The sequence below is a fragment of the Protobothrops mucrosquamatus genome, unplaced genomic scaffold (genome assembly GCF_001527695.2).
Source record: "Protobothrops mucrosquamatus isolate PMUCROS unplaced genomic scaffold, P.Mucros_1.0 scaffold_149, whole genome shotgun sequence".
NCBI classification, from domain to species: domain Eukaryota; kingdom Metazoa; phylum Chordata; class Lepidosauria; order Squamata; family Viperidae; genus Protobothrops; species Protobothrops mucrosquamatus.
Genome location: NW_015386225.1, coordinates 1,013,582 through 1,031,372, shown reverse-complemented (window position 1 = coordinate 1,031,372; position 17,791 = coordinate 1,013,582). Strand labels below are relative to the sequence as shown.

The following is a 17,791-nucleotide window of genomic DNA, read 5'->3' as shown; positions in this document are numbered from 1 at the left end:
GCCAAGTCATGTCCAACCCATCGCGACCCCATTGTGTTAAATTATTATAGCTACAATTTTTATACAGTTCTGTATGTGATATTAAGTGCTACTTTTAACAATATCAGCAACTGGCAAAACATTCTAATCATATCCAAATTGTTCAAAATGGGATATTTTATCCTATTTTATTATTCTTTGCCTTGCTTATCATTATGGGTATTGTTAATAAAAATGTTAAGTATCTTCTCTTTTTTCATGCACTTGTTGAACCAAGAATGAAAAACACACTGATGAAAATGATGCTGATATATGCAAAATAATGTATATTTTTATCAATATTTTCCTTTGAAAGTATGAGAAACAAGACTATCTTAACAGTCTTACCAAACTCTGAAGGAACCAAGTAAGCTATAGAGTGCCCTCTAAAGATATTATTTTGACAATGCATTACAATGAGCAATAATTTTATAATTATTATACTGGCATTTCAGTACCATATTTATGTACAGAAGGGAGTAGCCTGTGATCTACTGTAGAGTTGGTCTAATTTTTTTGCATACTGTACTTCTAGAGATACGTAAATAATAAATACTTCCCTAATCAATACCTCCATGCCAGATAAATTGAAGGAACTATAAATCCAAGATATTAAAGGAATAAGGAAAGAATTACTTATTCTAGGACCAATAAATTAATCTTCCTAGGAATTTATTTCTATACATATAAAGAGAAACAAGCTGTAAAAGTATCTCAAGTGGGAATTTAGAGACTACTGTATTATTATATAATTAGCCATGATAAACATTAAGAAGCATTGGAATAACACAGTAAACTCAGTGGGGGAGAGACTAGAGCAGGGAATTTGAACTGGTGAATATTTTGCAGGAAAGGAAAAGTAGCGTCCTTCCCAAAATCTTCTGTTTGATAACACTATAAGATCAGCCTTCATGGATTCTGTAGTTACCAATTTTGTCCAATTTATCCTTCATTTTATCTGTTTGCTGATCTTTTTACAAAATTTCTCTTGTTCTCTTTTGTAATATATTACCATGTTGCTTTTTAAAAATATATTCTCAAGTAAGGATCCAGAATGCAATCTTTACTATAATATATAAAATTTATATTACAAAGTAGGAGAAAAAAAAGGCAATAACATTTTTTTCTGTGACTTTGCATTAATCTTTGTTACGTTTCACTATTTTTTGTGTGCAACGTGTGCATTAATGAGTACAATTAATATTACATTGAGTGAATAGTTTTTCTGTGTTATATGAGAAGGGTTATAACTTTATTAAAAATGAAACTGAGATTTTGAAAGAATTGTTGCCAGTCTAGTGATTAAACAGGATAAAGAATAACAATTAGATTTACCTCCACTAATTTTTAAAGGAGAGACTTTTTTTTAATGGATTACTTCCAGTATAAGGGGAAATAATCATACAGTAGACTGCCATGAATAAAAACTGCCATGAATGTTCAATGTTATCATTTTAACTTGTTTTTAAGTTGGATGTACTTAATAACCCATTATAATAAGTTTGCACTGTGCAGAGTGACTGAGATCAATGGGTTTGGCATTACTGAAATAATCCATTGTCTGGCTTCATTTAGTATTAATTAATGGAGTCTGAACAACACAGTAAGCCACATATACATGCATACCCCTCTTACCAAAATTAACCCATTTAATATGTCATATGACCGCACTGTCTGCATGGTTTGATTAAGTGTTGTGAACACAATCATTAAACAATACTCATTTGAGATTCAGATAGACATTTTGTTATTTTTCATAAATGCCTGATTGATTGAGCTCCACTTGTTTTATTACCCATGAGAGAAATTTCTTTTGGTTAATAGCGTGAGGAAATTTGCTTTCCTTTCCCTTTCACACGTACACATTCTTCATCTGTACCAGTCTCATAAAATCTAGTGCAAAGAACTGGGACTATTTGTTGAAAATAGCAATGCTTCTCTGCAAGAAGCAAACATGGCTAGTTTGAAGTAGGTAGAATACCTGTATGGAGGTAATAGTAGCAATTGGCTCCCCATCCCATCTGTTCCTAAAACAACTCAAATCATCAGCATTTTTATCAGCAGGGGGAGCTCTGGTATTGAAAGGTATGCACAAATCTTCCCAGTGCAAATAAGGCTTAAAGCAACTGAGTTTAAAAACCATGAATAAGATCCAGAAAATTGAAGACTATATAGCAGGGGTCTTCAAACTTGGCGCTTTTATGACTTGTGGACTTCAACTCCCAGAATTCCTCAGCCAGGCACACTGGCTGAGGAATTCTGGGAGTTGAAGTCCACAAGTCATAAAAGTGCCAAGTTTGAAGACCCCCTGCTATATAGTGACATTTTCTCTAAAACACACACATACAAATAATCACCTTTAAAAGTTACTTTTTGACACAAACATATGCACATTACAAATCTGAACTGATTGTATAGTTTTGCTAGCAAAAAATCTTCTACACAGGTTTATGAAAGTTATACAACCCAGACATATAGGAATATTAGTAATAGAATAAATCAATATGACACTATCAGCAGCAATACATGTTTTACACGTTCAGCATATGTCTAAATTAAATTTCATATTTCATTTTATTGAGAAACATCTGTGCAATACCCACTAGAATTGGTTTAACTATGTGGCTTATATACTAATTTTTATAATCCCTTCTATTCATTTATCATTATAATGACAATTATAATAATTGATTATGGAATCAATAATCAATCATGTACTATAGGATGCACTGTAAGCATTTTTGAATGCAGATGATAAATGAGGGGGAAAGTTTACAAGTGGAGAAGACGGGTCTCTTCATAAAAATGCAAAGAAAATGATTATGAATCAGAAATGGATCTGCTACGTCTATACCAAAACCGACAGCTCTAGACTTCCAGAATAGGGATGTTGATAATGAAATGTATCATGAGATCGCTTAGGAAGATGGGTAGTTGGAATAATTAGATAAAATGATAAAGAATGTATAAGTGGCAGTTGAATGAGCTAAAAAAAAGAGCTAAATTTAACAATACCATAAGAAACCATTGAACGTGCAGATGTACTGCCCAGGCACTGACCTCTAAGAAATCCACCATACTGTAAGGAAGGCCTTCTCTTGTGTATGACTGTTCATGTATGAGTGCCATTAGAGAAAATAAATAGAATTATACTGAATTCAGATATTCATGGCATGCTTGAAGTATTCACTATTTATCCATAACAATCCTATAGTATAGAATTGATCATTCTGACACATCTGCAGACAAGATGATCTCAATAACTTTCTCCAAATTGTTGCCCTCTAAATGCATTTCAACAGGCATAATTCCAGGAAAATAAGGCAAGAAATGAAAATACAGGTAGTCCTTGACTTATGACCACAATTCAACCCAAACTTTATGTTGTTAAGTGAAACATTTGTTAAATGAGTTTTGCCCCATTTTATGACCTTTCTTTCCACAGTTGTTAAGTGAATCACCACAGTTGTTAAATTAATAACATGGTTGTGAAGTGAACCTGACTTCCCCATTGACCTTGCTTGTCAGAAGGTTACAAAAGCTGATATCATGACTCCGGACACGGCAACCGTCATAAATATGAACCAATTGCAAAATATCTGAATTTTGATCATGTGACCATGGGGATGCTGCAATGGTTGTAAGTGTAAAAAATGGTCATAAATCACTTTTTTCAGTGCGGTTGTAATTTTGAATGGTCACTAAATATACTGTTGTAAATCGAGGACTATCTGTAATTTTAAATAATCCCATTGATTAAAGGCACCTATTTCTCAAGTCTCCTAATTTTCTACACAGTCCTAGATTCAGATTTGATGTAAATATCCATTGCAAAGTAGCTTATGGATACTTAATTTCATACAGAGTGTACGAAACAACTAAATCTCAGTTCTGGGGATTATTTTGCACTTGGTGATTATCTTTAAAAACTTCAGGGGTTAACTTTCAGCTTTTATTTATTCTTATTATACTGCATTCTTACCTGAATAATTGATTCACACACTATTTTTTTCTTGGGTGAACCTAGAGTAATATAACAGAAGAAAAGCTCCAATAAAACAAATAAGCCATGAAATGAACTATTTTGTCCTTTATTTACTCTACATATACTTGAGCAAGCAAATATAAATTGCATATTCTGTAATAATGTATATTGATAATATATAGTGGGCTACAAAAATAATTGAAAATATTTGCATGTACACACACACTCCATTCCAAAATTCGAGCAATATTTTTGCAGTATTAATGACGATTCTGAAGTCAGCAAAATAAAGCTTAGTGACTAGTCAAAGCTTCAAAAATTCAGTCTGGTATTCAGCATATCTGTAAGGCAGGGGTAGTCAACCTTGGCTCTTTTATGACTCGTGGACTTCAATTCCCAGAATTCCTGAGCCAGCTTAGCTGGCTCAGGAATTCTGGGAGTTGAAATCCACGAGTCATAAAAGAGCCAAGGTTGACTACCCCTGCTGTAAGGTATGCCATACAGTACAACTGTCATGTATTCACAATGATGATTTTTAAAAAAATACAGGTCCCTTTATCTTCATTCAACATACTCCTTGACTGTTGCCTCCTCCTCTTTACTTGTTTCTCTTCTACAGAAAAATAGCTAGCATGGGGGTGGGGGGGGGAGAATCTGTGCCCTCTTAAGCAGCCTTTCCTAAACTAATTCTCTCCAGATGTTTAGAAACCACAATTTTCATCAATCACTCTGGCTATTTATAGGGGATTCTGAGAATCGTACTCCCTACATATCTGAAAGAGAACAGGTAAGAAAAAGCTTACCACACACAGACATCTAAGAAAGTGCAAAAAGTTCATTTCAAAACTGCATGGCTGTTTTCTTAGAAATGTCCTCTTATTTCCAAGACAAAATCTAATAGCATGAAGCACCCAACGAGGAATGCAAAGAGGATTAATAAACCAGGTATGTGATTTATTTAATTATTAATGAAGGCTTCCAGCATCGGTCCTGGTTGTCATGGCAATTAGGGCTGCTGCTAGCTTCCAGAAAACATAAAAGAACAGCAAGTGCAAGGCCGCACATTCCTTTTAGTCTTGCTGATTAGCCGGGCTGTCAAAAGAAAGGAAAGGAAATCAACAGTTAGAAGACAAGATCTACAAAGAGAAGAAACGTACAGCGAAACTGCTCACAAGCTGCAAATGTAAGTACTCTTTATTTTCCAAAACAAAAAGTGTACATTGGTTATATCAGAAACAGAGAAAAGAAATGTCTGGTGCTAAGAAATAAGCTGTTCCACGTCAGCAGCATTGCATCACAGTCAACCAGAAACTTCTGTTGTCAATGGAAATGTAATTCTGAATCTTGAGTTTTGTGCTGCTTTGCTATGAAAAAATTTATAAGGTCTTCTAAATAAGAACAAGCTTTTTTCACATCTAGATGTAGAGCCTTGTACAAAATAAATGGCAATCCAGAATTATTGCTATAGGATGTATGTATCTATGGTTGTTTAAGATGATTTATAGGAACAAAAACCAGTATCCCATCACCTCTCTCCTTAGTCAACTGCCACCCCAAAAACACTTTTTGAAATACTATGGGATATGGAGGAAAGGCTGCTGGAAGAAGAGTAAATGGGAAACATTTTTTCCCATTAACTTCCTTAACAATCTTCTACAGATTTAGCCAAAAAGAACTTTCCTTAGTTCAGCTGAGATCAGTCACAGGCTGATGGGTATCAAACTGCAATTGTCTGAGGCTCTAAGTCTGATTTGATGTGTCTCGTTTTATTCTTGAGGAACCTGCCATTTCTTATCTCACCTTCTTTAGAAAACCCCTATCCCGACTTGTAGAAGCACAGGTGTAAAAAAGGATCTCCCTAATAAAATAGTAGGATTATAGTTTGCTTCACTTATACAACTTCCAGCTCTATGTAATATAGTCAAAGGTGCGATTCTATGCAATTATTTGGCTCTGAAATGGCTGTAATTAAAATGAATATGTTATAAATGTTTTGAAAAATTACAGAATTGATTGTAATGAAAAGAGATTTTTATAAGTATTTTTCTGGAAGAAAGTCCCTTTGAAGTCAATAAGACCTATCATGGACTAATTTGGGCTGCTTTCAACCACATGAGCTTTAAGTAGGGTTGTGCTATTATTTTATGGGTCTGTTTAATGGATTAAGATAATAAGAATATGGCCAAAATAAAGTTGGTGCCCTGTTAAGTGTGCCCTGAATGCATGATAAAAAGTAAGTATATTATGCAATAAATAGATTGTTTTCTATGGTATGTTTTCTATGGTATGATGTGATACTTGTGTCTATTGAATAGACACAAGTATCACAATGAAATAAAATTAATTCTTTAAGAATTATTGATACCACATTCCAGTTTTAGAACATTTTTAATGTTGCTTCTCTTGAATTATTTGCCAACTGGTAAATAAATCCTTCAAACAACATGAAAGAAGAAGCAAAGTAAAATTGAAATATATTCCAACTGATTGCAGAACAGAAGGAATTCCCAGCAAAATTCAGAGTGCTCATTTTGACCTTTCAAAACTTTTTCCTACATATAGCAGTGAAGGTATATTGATGGAAATTAGTTATGCCAGTTTAAGCCACAACTAGAAATACTTAGAGCTGCCAGATTTGGGAAGGGTGGGGGAAAACAGGGAGGGAGGTTTGTTTTCTTTGTCTGTAGATAAATGTCTTGAAGAATTACTAAGGATGCTCTGTTTCTTGCCCAGATGAATTTGGCCTATGCTGTAAATACACAAAGAACCCAAATGTAGGATTTCAAACTTCGATGAAGTTCCTATGAGAATAGATGCTATGCTAGCCAGAGTTCATGGAATACACCGAAATTTAGGATTAAATTTGAATATAGTTGCTGTTTACTTAGGGTATTAGATAAATAGATAGATAAAGGTATAAAATTATTTGGGATAGCAGATGACACTATACTGTTGGATAAATAGTACCAGTATTTAATATAACTAAATTGTGAAAAGGCAGTCCAGTTGCAGTTTTTTTTAACATCCAGAAACTCTGTACCTACTAATTTAAAATTTTATTTCAGTAATCTTCTGAAATAAATATTGAAGATTTATATTTGTTGGCATTAGCAATTAATCCTACACCAAGCAATTTTTAAAACGTGCTATAAAAATATATTTTGAGGCCTATTGAAGGATACCTTGTTAGGTGTTGCACTTCACTATACAATAAGTTAGTTGCCATTTTTGCAATATGCCGTTCAGTGATTAAAGTTTCCTGGCATTTTATATTAAATCTTTTAATTTTGAATACCTAACTTGCTCAATCTCAGCTTAAAAGTCTTCCAGTATCGGTACAAATATTTCGTGGGAGTGACAGGCTGCTATGATACCACATGCTTTAAAACAAACATTGGCATTTGCAAGTTTATTTAAAAAAAAACTAATTCCAGGAACTGAATATGAGGCCTGTTTTTTTCCTATATATCTTATCTAATTTTAAAAAGAATATTATTTTAAAATGTTTTTAAGCATAATAAACTACTGTGTGATTAAACTATGACCTAGGCATCTATATCAAAAAGCATAGCTATGATTGCATAATATTTTAAAAAAATAACATTGTCACTATGATGTCACTATGAGGTGGGCAATAGTGTAAAGAAAATGAAGAGAATAATTTTAAATGAATCAAAAATATGTTTTACTCTTCCCCTATGGGTCAGGGAGGAGTGCTAGGGGTCAGTATACTTAAGAAGGGTGCATGGGGAGGGTTGCAGGAGTGTGTGAGAGGTGCTGCCTGGCTTGGGACAGCATCCATGGAATGCCAGTCAGGAAAGGTGCCTGGGGGTGTGCAAAAGGTGTGGATTGAGGAGGTGCGCAAGAGGTGCTGCATAGGTTGGGGAAAGCACGAGGGGACAGTGCAAAGCGGAGTGGGTGAATGGGGTGTGCATGATAGAACAGAATAATAATACATGGGATGCTGCTGGTTTGGAATAAGACTGAAGTTGGTGACCTTCAATCTCAACTCCCTTTTAAATTCTTTATACAAAGTTTACAAAAGAGTTGCAAAAACTGCCTGCAGAAACAATGAAAGTCTATCTATCTCGTGAAAGCTTTTGGACCAGTCCTCATCCATAAGTAGAAGACTACCCTTTTTGAAACATCATTGTAATGGGAATAAGTTCTGATTACTAGAAATTTGCTTGTAGAGGCAAAATACAATTCCAAATATTTCAATCAAAAAACTATAAATCAAGGATGTCACTGCTGTCTTAATTCAGTTAGTTATTTTCCAGCCAAGTAACTTTTCCGAGAATACATGGAAAATAAGGTAACAGAATGTTACGACTGTTTTAGAAAATGATTGAATGGGGTTACTATTGTACTTTATTTTTTAAAAAACTGCTGTGTAGATATTTGGGTTTCCTGGGTTTTTCCTGGGTTTCTGTATTTTCTAATGGGCGGGAGAATTCTACTAGTCACCAGCCTGTGAGAAAATCAGCATAACTACCATACTATTGATACAAAACTGATGCCTAGCGTACATTGTCCCTTGGTCTGGGTCTGAAGTTATATTTCGTAAACCCCTTGTAGATTATATCTTTATTACTGTATTTTTTTTCTTTTAGTTTTTAATGCATTATCTTTTCTTACATCCTGCCAGCCTGGAATGGAGTAGCATAGAGATTTTAGTAATAATAAATAAATAAAGCTTATTTGTTTTTCAGATCCCCTGAAGTAGCTGCATGTGGCCCTTACATATACTTATGTAAGACATGTTTCACTATAACAGTCTTTGAACATCTCTGACCATTACCAGGCAAACAGATATGCATCAAGCTTAACCTCAAGAAAAGTTCTGGAAAATTAGTTCCAGGCACATCTTTCATCTGATTATTATATTTAAGCCTGCAAGAGAGTTATACTGAAACCTACAAAGGAAGGAATACAGCTCTGCATTAATATTTGGACATATCCAGCCTTTTTTTAATCCTTGCAATGATCTTATCAATTAGATCACTCTTTCCCTCAAATTTACAAAATGAGAAATGAAACTAGAAGACAGTGACTTACAGTCCTGATGGAAGCAAAAATGAAAAATGGGAAAATTCCATTAAAGAAATAAGGATTTCGGCTTGAGTTTAATCCATGTCTGTGCTGTAAAGAGGATAGAATAAATTTCCAAGAACTACTGAACTCAACTCTCAACCATTTTATTGTACTCCCACATATAACTGGATGTTGTTTTGCTTTGGAGCAAAACCTGTTTTCTGATTGAAATGTCCCCTCCACTAATTTAAGTAAGTGAGGGTCCTAGAGCTATCAGTGCCACAAGAATTATGGCTTTTTCAGCCCACAGGAATAATCTCTTTTTGATTGGTCTGTTAAGCTTCTGTGTAGATAGTTTTATGTGCAGTGAAAAAAATAACACACTTATTTTTACCAAAGAAAATACAATTCGTAAGTGCATGTGTCCTCCTGATACAATTAATGATTGTGATTATAGCCTGGCAAATCTAATTTGTAACTGTAAGACTGTTTTGCCCTATACAGTAGACAAAACCTACTACGATAATTTGGTAATTTGGTTCACTGAAACTGATATATTGAGAATCTTGTTCAATGTTACATCTGTGCACAATCTAAAACTCTCACTCTGTGGCACTATTCCTTTGACGACAAAATATTTGACTATTTGGGGATTACAAAAATTACAGATAAGAAGTGAGAATAATGGCCAATTAAAACAGCAAAGTTTAACAATCTCTACTAGCTGTGACAATGGAGCCCAAGGCAAGTTGAAGATGTCATACAAAGACAAAAACATGATTACTCATGTTGCTGTTTTAGACACATCTCTTTTCAATGGCAGTGGCCCATTGAAATCATACAGTGTAGAAAATATTTCCAACATTTCAGACCAGTTTCCACATTTGGACAACTTTTTTACTCCAAGTAACAAAAGTTGTATCATAACATTTATTTATTAACACACAAATCTTGGCCATTTCTATAATGTAGAAGTTATAAAATAAGTCATCCTGAGATATTGTAGAAGCTAAGCTTCTGTTGCTCTTTATATTGCAAAAATAAAAAAATAAAATAACAGGGAAATAAATTACCTTTAGTCATAATAGCTCCTATGTCAGTATAATCTACAGAATGCTATAAAAATCAAGCCTTTAACTCTGATAAACAATTATTGTTCAAGTCATGTTACATTAAAAATGTAGGCTAATTTATTCCATATAGGCATATGGAAGTTAAGATTTAATTCTTCTGAGAAATGTACCTTTTGAGTTGCATACAGCCTTCCTGATACTTTCTGTGTGTCCCTTTGAGTCAATGTTGACTTCTGGCAAGTACTCTGGACAAGTCCCTGTAGTTTTCTTGGCAAAATTTTGGAAGTGGTTTGCCATTGCCTTCCTCGTAGGACTGAAAGAGAGTAGCTGACCAAAGATCACCCAGCCTTGATGACTTTTGTGATCCTTTGTGTCTATAGTCAGACTAAAACTCATAGTGTTCCAGTTTCTAGCTTGGTGCCTTTAATCACAACATTAGCACTCTATTTTTATACCAGTCAGAAAAGAAATTCTTCCATTAACCAGTTTCCTCACTGAGTCTGAATGGTTATACAATTACAGAGCAAGCCAGGCCGTTATTCCATTATTTGAGACTGACTTTATATTGTACTTGTTCCAAAATTATTAATATTTGTAAGTCTGAACAAAATAAGAGACAATAGTTAGTAAGCCATGTTTGTTTGTCAGCTCATAAAGGTAAAATTGGTGTGTGGCCAAAAATGTCTTTCTATGAACCTGGTTTTCCCACTGCCAAATTTGCACAATTCAATTTACTATGTGTTTACAAAATCAATATATTTGATAGTAATTTCTAGCAAATATTCTAGTCCTAAAAAAATATTCTAGTCCTGGAAAACACCTTTGATATATCAGGCAAGACTTAAAAGAAACCATTTAAATATAAGTATACTGATCTAATAAATCCTTTAAATTAGAGAATAATATCCCTAAAAATGATTTTTTTTAAAAAAAAAGTTCTGGATTTCAACATTTCAGCAGGTTTCATTGTACACTGTAAAATGTAGATATAAAAGTGTTGCTGTTTTATAGAACAGAAAAATACTCCAGAATCTTTTTATTCCTACTGTATCACACATATGGCCACAGATGTTTATTAAAATTTCATTCTAAAATCACATAATTCTGAATTTATAAACATTCTTGAGAACATATTTGAAAAATGCACAAATCTGCTTTTGCATAATGGATTGCATTGGCACATAATTAAAATGTTTGCATTAAAGATTAGTATTACTTAAAATGGAATTGACTAATACCTTCTAAAATAATCTGGTTAAAAACTAGTGTTGTATGAGTGGACTTATAAGTATACAATGAACCCTGTTACTTCTACTACAATCCCATTCTATCTTTTAAAAACGTTCATTTTTCTAATGAAAACCAGTCAGGGAAGACACGGTATTAATTGCAATACAATTCATTAGAAATTATTAAAAATATAAGTACCATATTTAATCCCACATAAAATATTCAGATCATATGTTACAGATGCAATGTTTGCAAAGAATCCCATAATGATATGTTCCTTATTCCTGTATTGATGTATCAACAGCCACATTAAAAATCTTTGTAATCAACATGTAGGTTGAGGGTGGGCAAACTCAGTTACCTGTAGTCTTCAGCCCGTTAGATAACAAAATTATACATATTCAATGCCAGGAAATATATTGGAGTAATAACTAGAATAATTAAGGTAATGCTGAAGTTTGCTTAACTAATGCATTTCAATGAAAGAAATAACTAATAACTAGTAAAAACCCAGAAGGCAGGAATTACTGCAGATGGTTATGTGGTAACTATTACTGAAAGGCAGTGAAATTTTAGAAAGGCATAATTAAATCCCATAATAAGGAAAAAATGACCCAGAGATTTTGTAGCTATGCGCGTAACTTATATTTCCCAGAAAAATATCAAGAACTACTGGAATAGGAGCTATGCTGTTGGCTCAACAGTAGTAACTGTGAGACGGATCTTGGAATTCTAGTTGATCATCACTTAAATAAGAGCCAGCAGAATGTTGCAGCCACTGAAAAAAACAGTGCAATCCTAGATTATATTAACAGAGGGATAGAATCAAGATCATGTGGAGTGTTAGTACTACTGCTTTATAAGGCTTTGGTAAGACCACACTTGGAATATTGCATCCAGTTTTGGTCACCTCAATATAAAAAAGATGTTGAGGCTCTGGAAAGAGTGCAGAGAAGAGCAACAAACATGATTAGGGGATGGAAGCTAAAACATATGAAGAATGGTTGCAGGAATTGGGTATGTCTAATCTAGTGAAAAGAAGACCTAGGAGTGACATGATAGCGGTGTTCCAATATTTGAGAGTCTGCCACGAAGAACAGGAGGTCAACCTATTTTCCAAAGCACCAGAAGGCAAGACATGAAGCAATGGGTGGAAACTAACCAAGGAGAGAAGCAACCTAAAAATAAGGAGAAATTTTCTGACAGTAAGAACAATAAACCAGTGGAACGGCTTGCCTTCAGAAGTTGTGAATGCTCCAACATGGAAGTTTTTAAGAAGAGGCTGGACAATCATTTGTCTGGAATTGTATAGGTCTCCTGCTTGAGTAGGGGGTTGAATAAGAACAGGGCTTTTCAACCTTTTCACCCATTGTACCACTTTTAGGATATGGCAACATCTGAGTACCACCAGTCGCCTAGCAAGGTGTCAAAAATCTGATGACCAAAAAAAAAAAAGGGAAAAAAGTGATAAAGTACAGGTAGTCCTCGACTTACAACAGTTCGCTTAGTGACCGTTCGAAGTTACAATGGCACTGAAAAAAGTGCCCAAGCCACAGCCGAGCAAGACACCTGCCTGCCCACCCAGTGGCGCTCTTCCTCCTGTCCGAGGTTTTCATTGTTGTGAGCATTTCTGTTGAGAATTGGCAGTGGGGGTGGGGTGGGGGGTGTTTGGTTTTTATTCCCCCCGTCTGCTGGGTGATTGCAGCAGGTTTTGGTCACTGTAACCGTCATAAATATGAATCAGTTGCCAAGCATCTGAATGCAAATCACAAGATCCTGGCGATGCTGCAACATTCCAGCTGATCGGCGCTTCTTCTGGGCTCAGCAGAAGCACCAGAATCAGTGCTGCTTTCCAGCTAATTGGTGCTTCTTCAGGGTTCAGCAGAAGCACCAGGATCAGCGCCAAGCTCCAGCTGGACCCTGGCGCTGATCCTGGCGCTTCCACTGAGCCCTGACAGCCCCGAAGCGCCGATCAGCTGGAAAGCGGCACTGATCCTGGTGCTTCCGCTGAGCTCTGACAGCCCTGCAACTCCAGCCATCTCTTGCTCAGGCTTGTGCGGTGCTGCCACCAGTTCAGCTCATTCCCCTCCCCCGCTACCACTTTTCTAGGATGGTCGCGTACCACCTGCCAGGTGCCAATGTACCACAGGTGGTACCTGTACTACTGGTTGAAAAGCCCTGAACTAGAAGACCTCAGAGATCCCTTATTCTGTCTTAATGCATTACATTCAAATATTATTGTACTGATTACAGATAGAAGCAGAGAAAACAATCCTATTTTAAAAGTAAGAATAAACTTTGAATTATGATTTGTGATGATCTGAACATCAGAAATTAGATTTTATACCACTAATTCTTTAAGCAAAAATGTAAACAAATAAAAATGAGCAATGTTATTAGAAAAAGGTTTAATATTTTTAATCATCATCATTATCATCATCATTGAATGATTGTTTTAACTTTGTTGCATACTCCTCAGAGTCATTTGTTTTGTGAGATAGACACCTACATAAATTTGAAAAATAAATAAACACCAAAGAAGTATTCCATATCCTGCCAAACCTTTAAAGACAGGATACCTTAAACTCACTTTATGTAATATAGTATACATAGTTTAGTTATATATGCATAATTTAAAATGCAACGTTTTTGTATAAGATGAACACATGAATTGTATTTCCATGATTAAGACAAGTGTATATGTGCACCATATATGACAGATCTATTAACTGTATGCAAAGGAGTTTGCTAATATGTTACATGAGTGATTGAGGACATTTAAAAATGATCTTATTGATCTATTTTAATATGCTCAATAAACAATCTAGCAGAATGTATCTAAGAAAATATTTAAAAACAAAACTGAAATAAAAAGAAATATTCTATTAATCACACTTTGATATCAATATTATAAACATATTTTTTGTCTTCATAAAAAACCCAGGATATTAGAAAAAAGAAATTGCTGAGATTACGTAGAAGTATTGTACAATGAAGTTTTCAGTTTTGAGTTGATTACTTAGTATTAAAATTTCCATATAGTCTGTATGTGTGTGTGTATGTGTATGTGTGTGTGTGTGTATAAAAAAAAGTAAAGAAAAAATACTGTAGATAAGCAATACAAATTTAACAGGAATTTAAAAAACTAAAAGATATTTTTTAAAAAATAGAAAAAAACTATTAGGTTTCCAACTATTCACTTTTTGTAAATATGATAATTTATAATATTGTAGATATTAGAAGCCATACTGTATTTCTATTTGCCATCCTGTGTGCTGTATTATATGTACGGGAACCAGTCTTGCTTAAATTTGATTAAACCTCTATTGTGTATGTATACTAGTTTTGCCACTGCAGCATAATGGGCTGCAGCATATTCTCAAAGTTTAAGCTCCCAATCAGATAAAAATAAAAATATTCCCAATTCTATAGTCATTATTGTATTTTTTTCTCCAATGTTAAGCAAAATGTTGAGCACGTATCTCATTAAATTATGGTTTTTTCTGAGATTATATCTAATAAAAAAGGTTGTGATTTCATTACCAATTTAAATTCCACAATGTTCTGCATTGTACTCTGTATATCTTTCCAGTGGTTTGGGGTTATTTTACATGTTCACCACATGTGATAAAGAGTTCCTTCTATTTCATGGCATTTCAAGCATTTGTTATAGTATGATTTGTCTATCTCAGGTATTATCAACAGAGTTGTATTTTATCTGTAGAACGTTTTGTACCAATTTTCCTTTAAGTTATAATTCATTGTAACATCTTATAAATTTAGTCCATAATTCTTCCCATTCTTGTGTTGTAACCATTCTTTAAAAACAAATAATTTTATCATACAGTTTCATGTATCTTTTCAATTGCCATTCTAAGTGTTTTAATAATATCCATTATTTACTGATTTACCTTGGGTTTCTTGTGGGATTTAACTGCAGTGTATGAAATTGTTTCTCAGACAAAGATTTTATTTATGCTGGGGTATTTATGCTATATAAAATGCAAAAAATATTTCCAAAGGCAATCTCTAACTATATAGTTAGATAAAATTATATTTATTTCTAGATATATGGTCTTGGAGTTAGGGACTTTTCAAAAATCTTGTCTGATTGTTAAATTCCTTACATGATGCTACTGTATGAAGAAGAAATAGCAGAATAATCAGCAACTGAGTTTCTACTGCCCCCTAGTAACAAAAAAACAGAGTTCCAAATGTTATTAAAGCAGTGAAAATATTATAATATGAATGGGAAACAGCAATTTATTCATTTTAAAAAACCGTAAAACAAACTGTACTCTCCACTGCATTTAAGATTGGGTAACACAGTACAATAAACAACAATGAAACAAAGTGTTTTTCATAGAAAAGCACCAGAGCATACTGTAATGTATCTGTAAATTTTTCTCTTCAATCAGATAGGACTGTGACTATTCTTTATCTTCCTTTTTCTGTTTTCTTTTGCTAGCATGCCAGGTGTAACTTAAAACAATGATTCATGCAATTAGATAGCAGCAATGCACTTGTTATTTCTCCTTATTATCTCATGCATACTCTTTTTTTATATTCATTACTTTGCCATGATGTATGCATAAACCATGCATTAGAAACAAGTGGATTTTTTTCTTAAGGATTCAGCAAACAATTACCATTCTCATTTATTTTGGGGAATCAAAACAACATAATCATTTTTTCTGTACTCTTTCATCTTCTCAATTCTCAGTCTCCATAGGGTTGAGACGACTGATTGGGATGTCTGGGTAGGATGACTGATTCAAAAGTAACTCCCCACCAAAAGCCCTGAAACACAAAAAGTGTGTTATAAATTTTTAAGATAACATCTTGTTGCAGAGAGATGTCATTAAAACTGACATTACACCATCTGTATTACCAAATTGATATGTATGGCAACTTTCGCAGTAAAAACTTGATATAGCAGCTATGCCCTCAATTTAATGGACATTACTCACTTAAATGAGAATGAAGTGAAAGCCTAACAGAAGCCTACCAAGCCTAGATTTTAGTATTGCACACTCCAATAAGAAGTAATTAAGTTGTAGCTTACTATTTTGTAACCAGCAATTTGTAAAATCCCTTGCTGCTTGTCTGGAAATTTACTACAGGTAGTCCTCGACTTACAGCAGCTCATTTAGTGACCGTTCAAAGGTATAACATCACTGAAAAAGTGACATGACCATTTTTCAGACTTACAACCATTGCAGCATCCCCATGGTTATGTGGTCAAAATTCAGACAGCTGGCAACTGACTCATAAGTATGACGGTTGCAATGTCCCAGGATCATGCACTCCTCTTTTGCAAACTTCTGACAAGCAAAGTCAATGAAGAAGCCAGATTCAATTAACAACCAAGTTATTAATTTAACTGCAGTGATTCACTTAACAGCTGTGGCAAGAAAGGTCGCAAAAATGGGGCAAAACTCACTTAACAATATAAATTTTGAGCTCAATTGTGGTTGCAAGTGAAGGGCTACCTATATGTTATTTAACATATTAAACCCAAAAAATATTTCAAAAGTCCCCCTTTTCCTATTGGTTGTATCTTATGATTTATGATTGTATCTTATGATTTGAGTTATCACTTTGTTGCTTATACGTATGTATACTGAGAGCTTATGCACCGGAGACAAATTCCTTGTGTGTCCAATCAAGAATATTCTATTCTATTTTTCATTTCGTTATTAGTATAAGGCAGGGGTAGGCAACCTCGGCTCTTTTATGACTCATGGACTTCAACTCCCAGAATTCCTGAGTCAGCATAGCTGACTCAGGAATTCTGGGAGTTGAAGTCCATGAGTCATAAAAGAGCCGAGGTTGCCTACCCCTGGTATAAGGCAATCGATTGATCACAACGGCAACTTCGCGATCCTTCGGATCTCGCTCTTCGTTAACACGACACTTCCCCCCCCCCCGCCCCACTTTAGAAATTCTAAAGCCTTTCTTTCGGACATTTCTATACACTGGTCACTTTCCCGCCCTTCCACATCCGTTGCCAAGGGACCACTTACGTCACAGGCCTTCCTCCCCTTTTCCCCCCCACCTACGTTTTTTTTTCCCCTCTCCGTCCCAAAATGGCCGACTTCTTCAATTACCCTCCCGGCCGTGACTCTTGTCTCAGTACTCTATGGTATTAACGAGGCGCTCTAGCCAACAAGGCGAACTCGGCTGTCTGGTATTTCTTCCTCGGCCCATGACAGCGACGAGAAAAACAGCCAAGAGCGGCGGCGTACGGTAGAGGGCGCTGTGATGTCTTCTAGGCTGTGACGCTGCTCTCGCTGCAGCAACGGGGAGGGAGCGAGGAAGGACTCGCGGCGTGCGCGCTCTTGGAGCCGTTGCGGTAGTTGGCTTTTTCGCGCTCGTCTTCTCCCACCCCCACCCCCCCCGATTCTTCTTCAAACCTTCCCCGCAGCGGCGGCCGTTTGGTCGAAGGAGA

General features: G+C 35.0%; 1 protein-coding gene across 1 annotated transcript; it reads left to right on the top strand.

Moving 5' to 3' along the window:
* Window positions 1–9,327: 9,327 nt before the first annotated feature.
* On the top strand, window positions 9,328–9,978 carry CUNH21orf62 (chromosome unknown C21orf62 homolog). Its single transcript, XM_015819699.1, has one exon. The coding sequence runs from the start codon at window positions 9,328–9,330 to the stop codon at window positions 9,976–9,978; it is 651 nt and encodes a 216-aa protein (XP_015675185.1).
* Window positions 9,979–17,791: the final 7,813 nt, after the last annotated feature.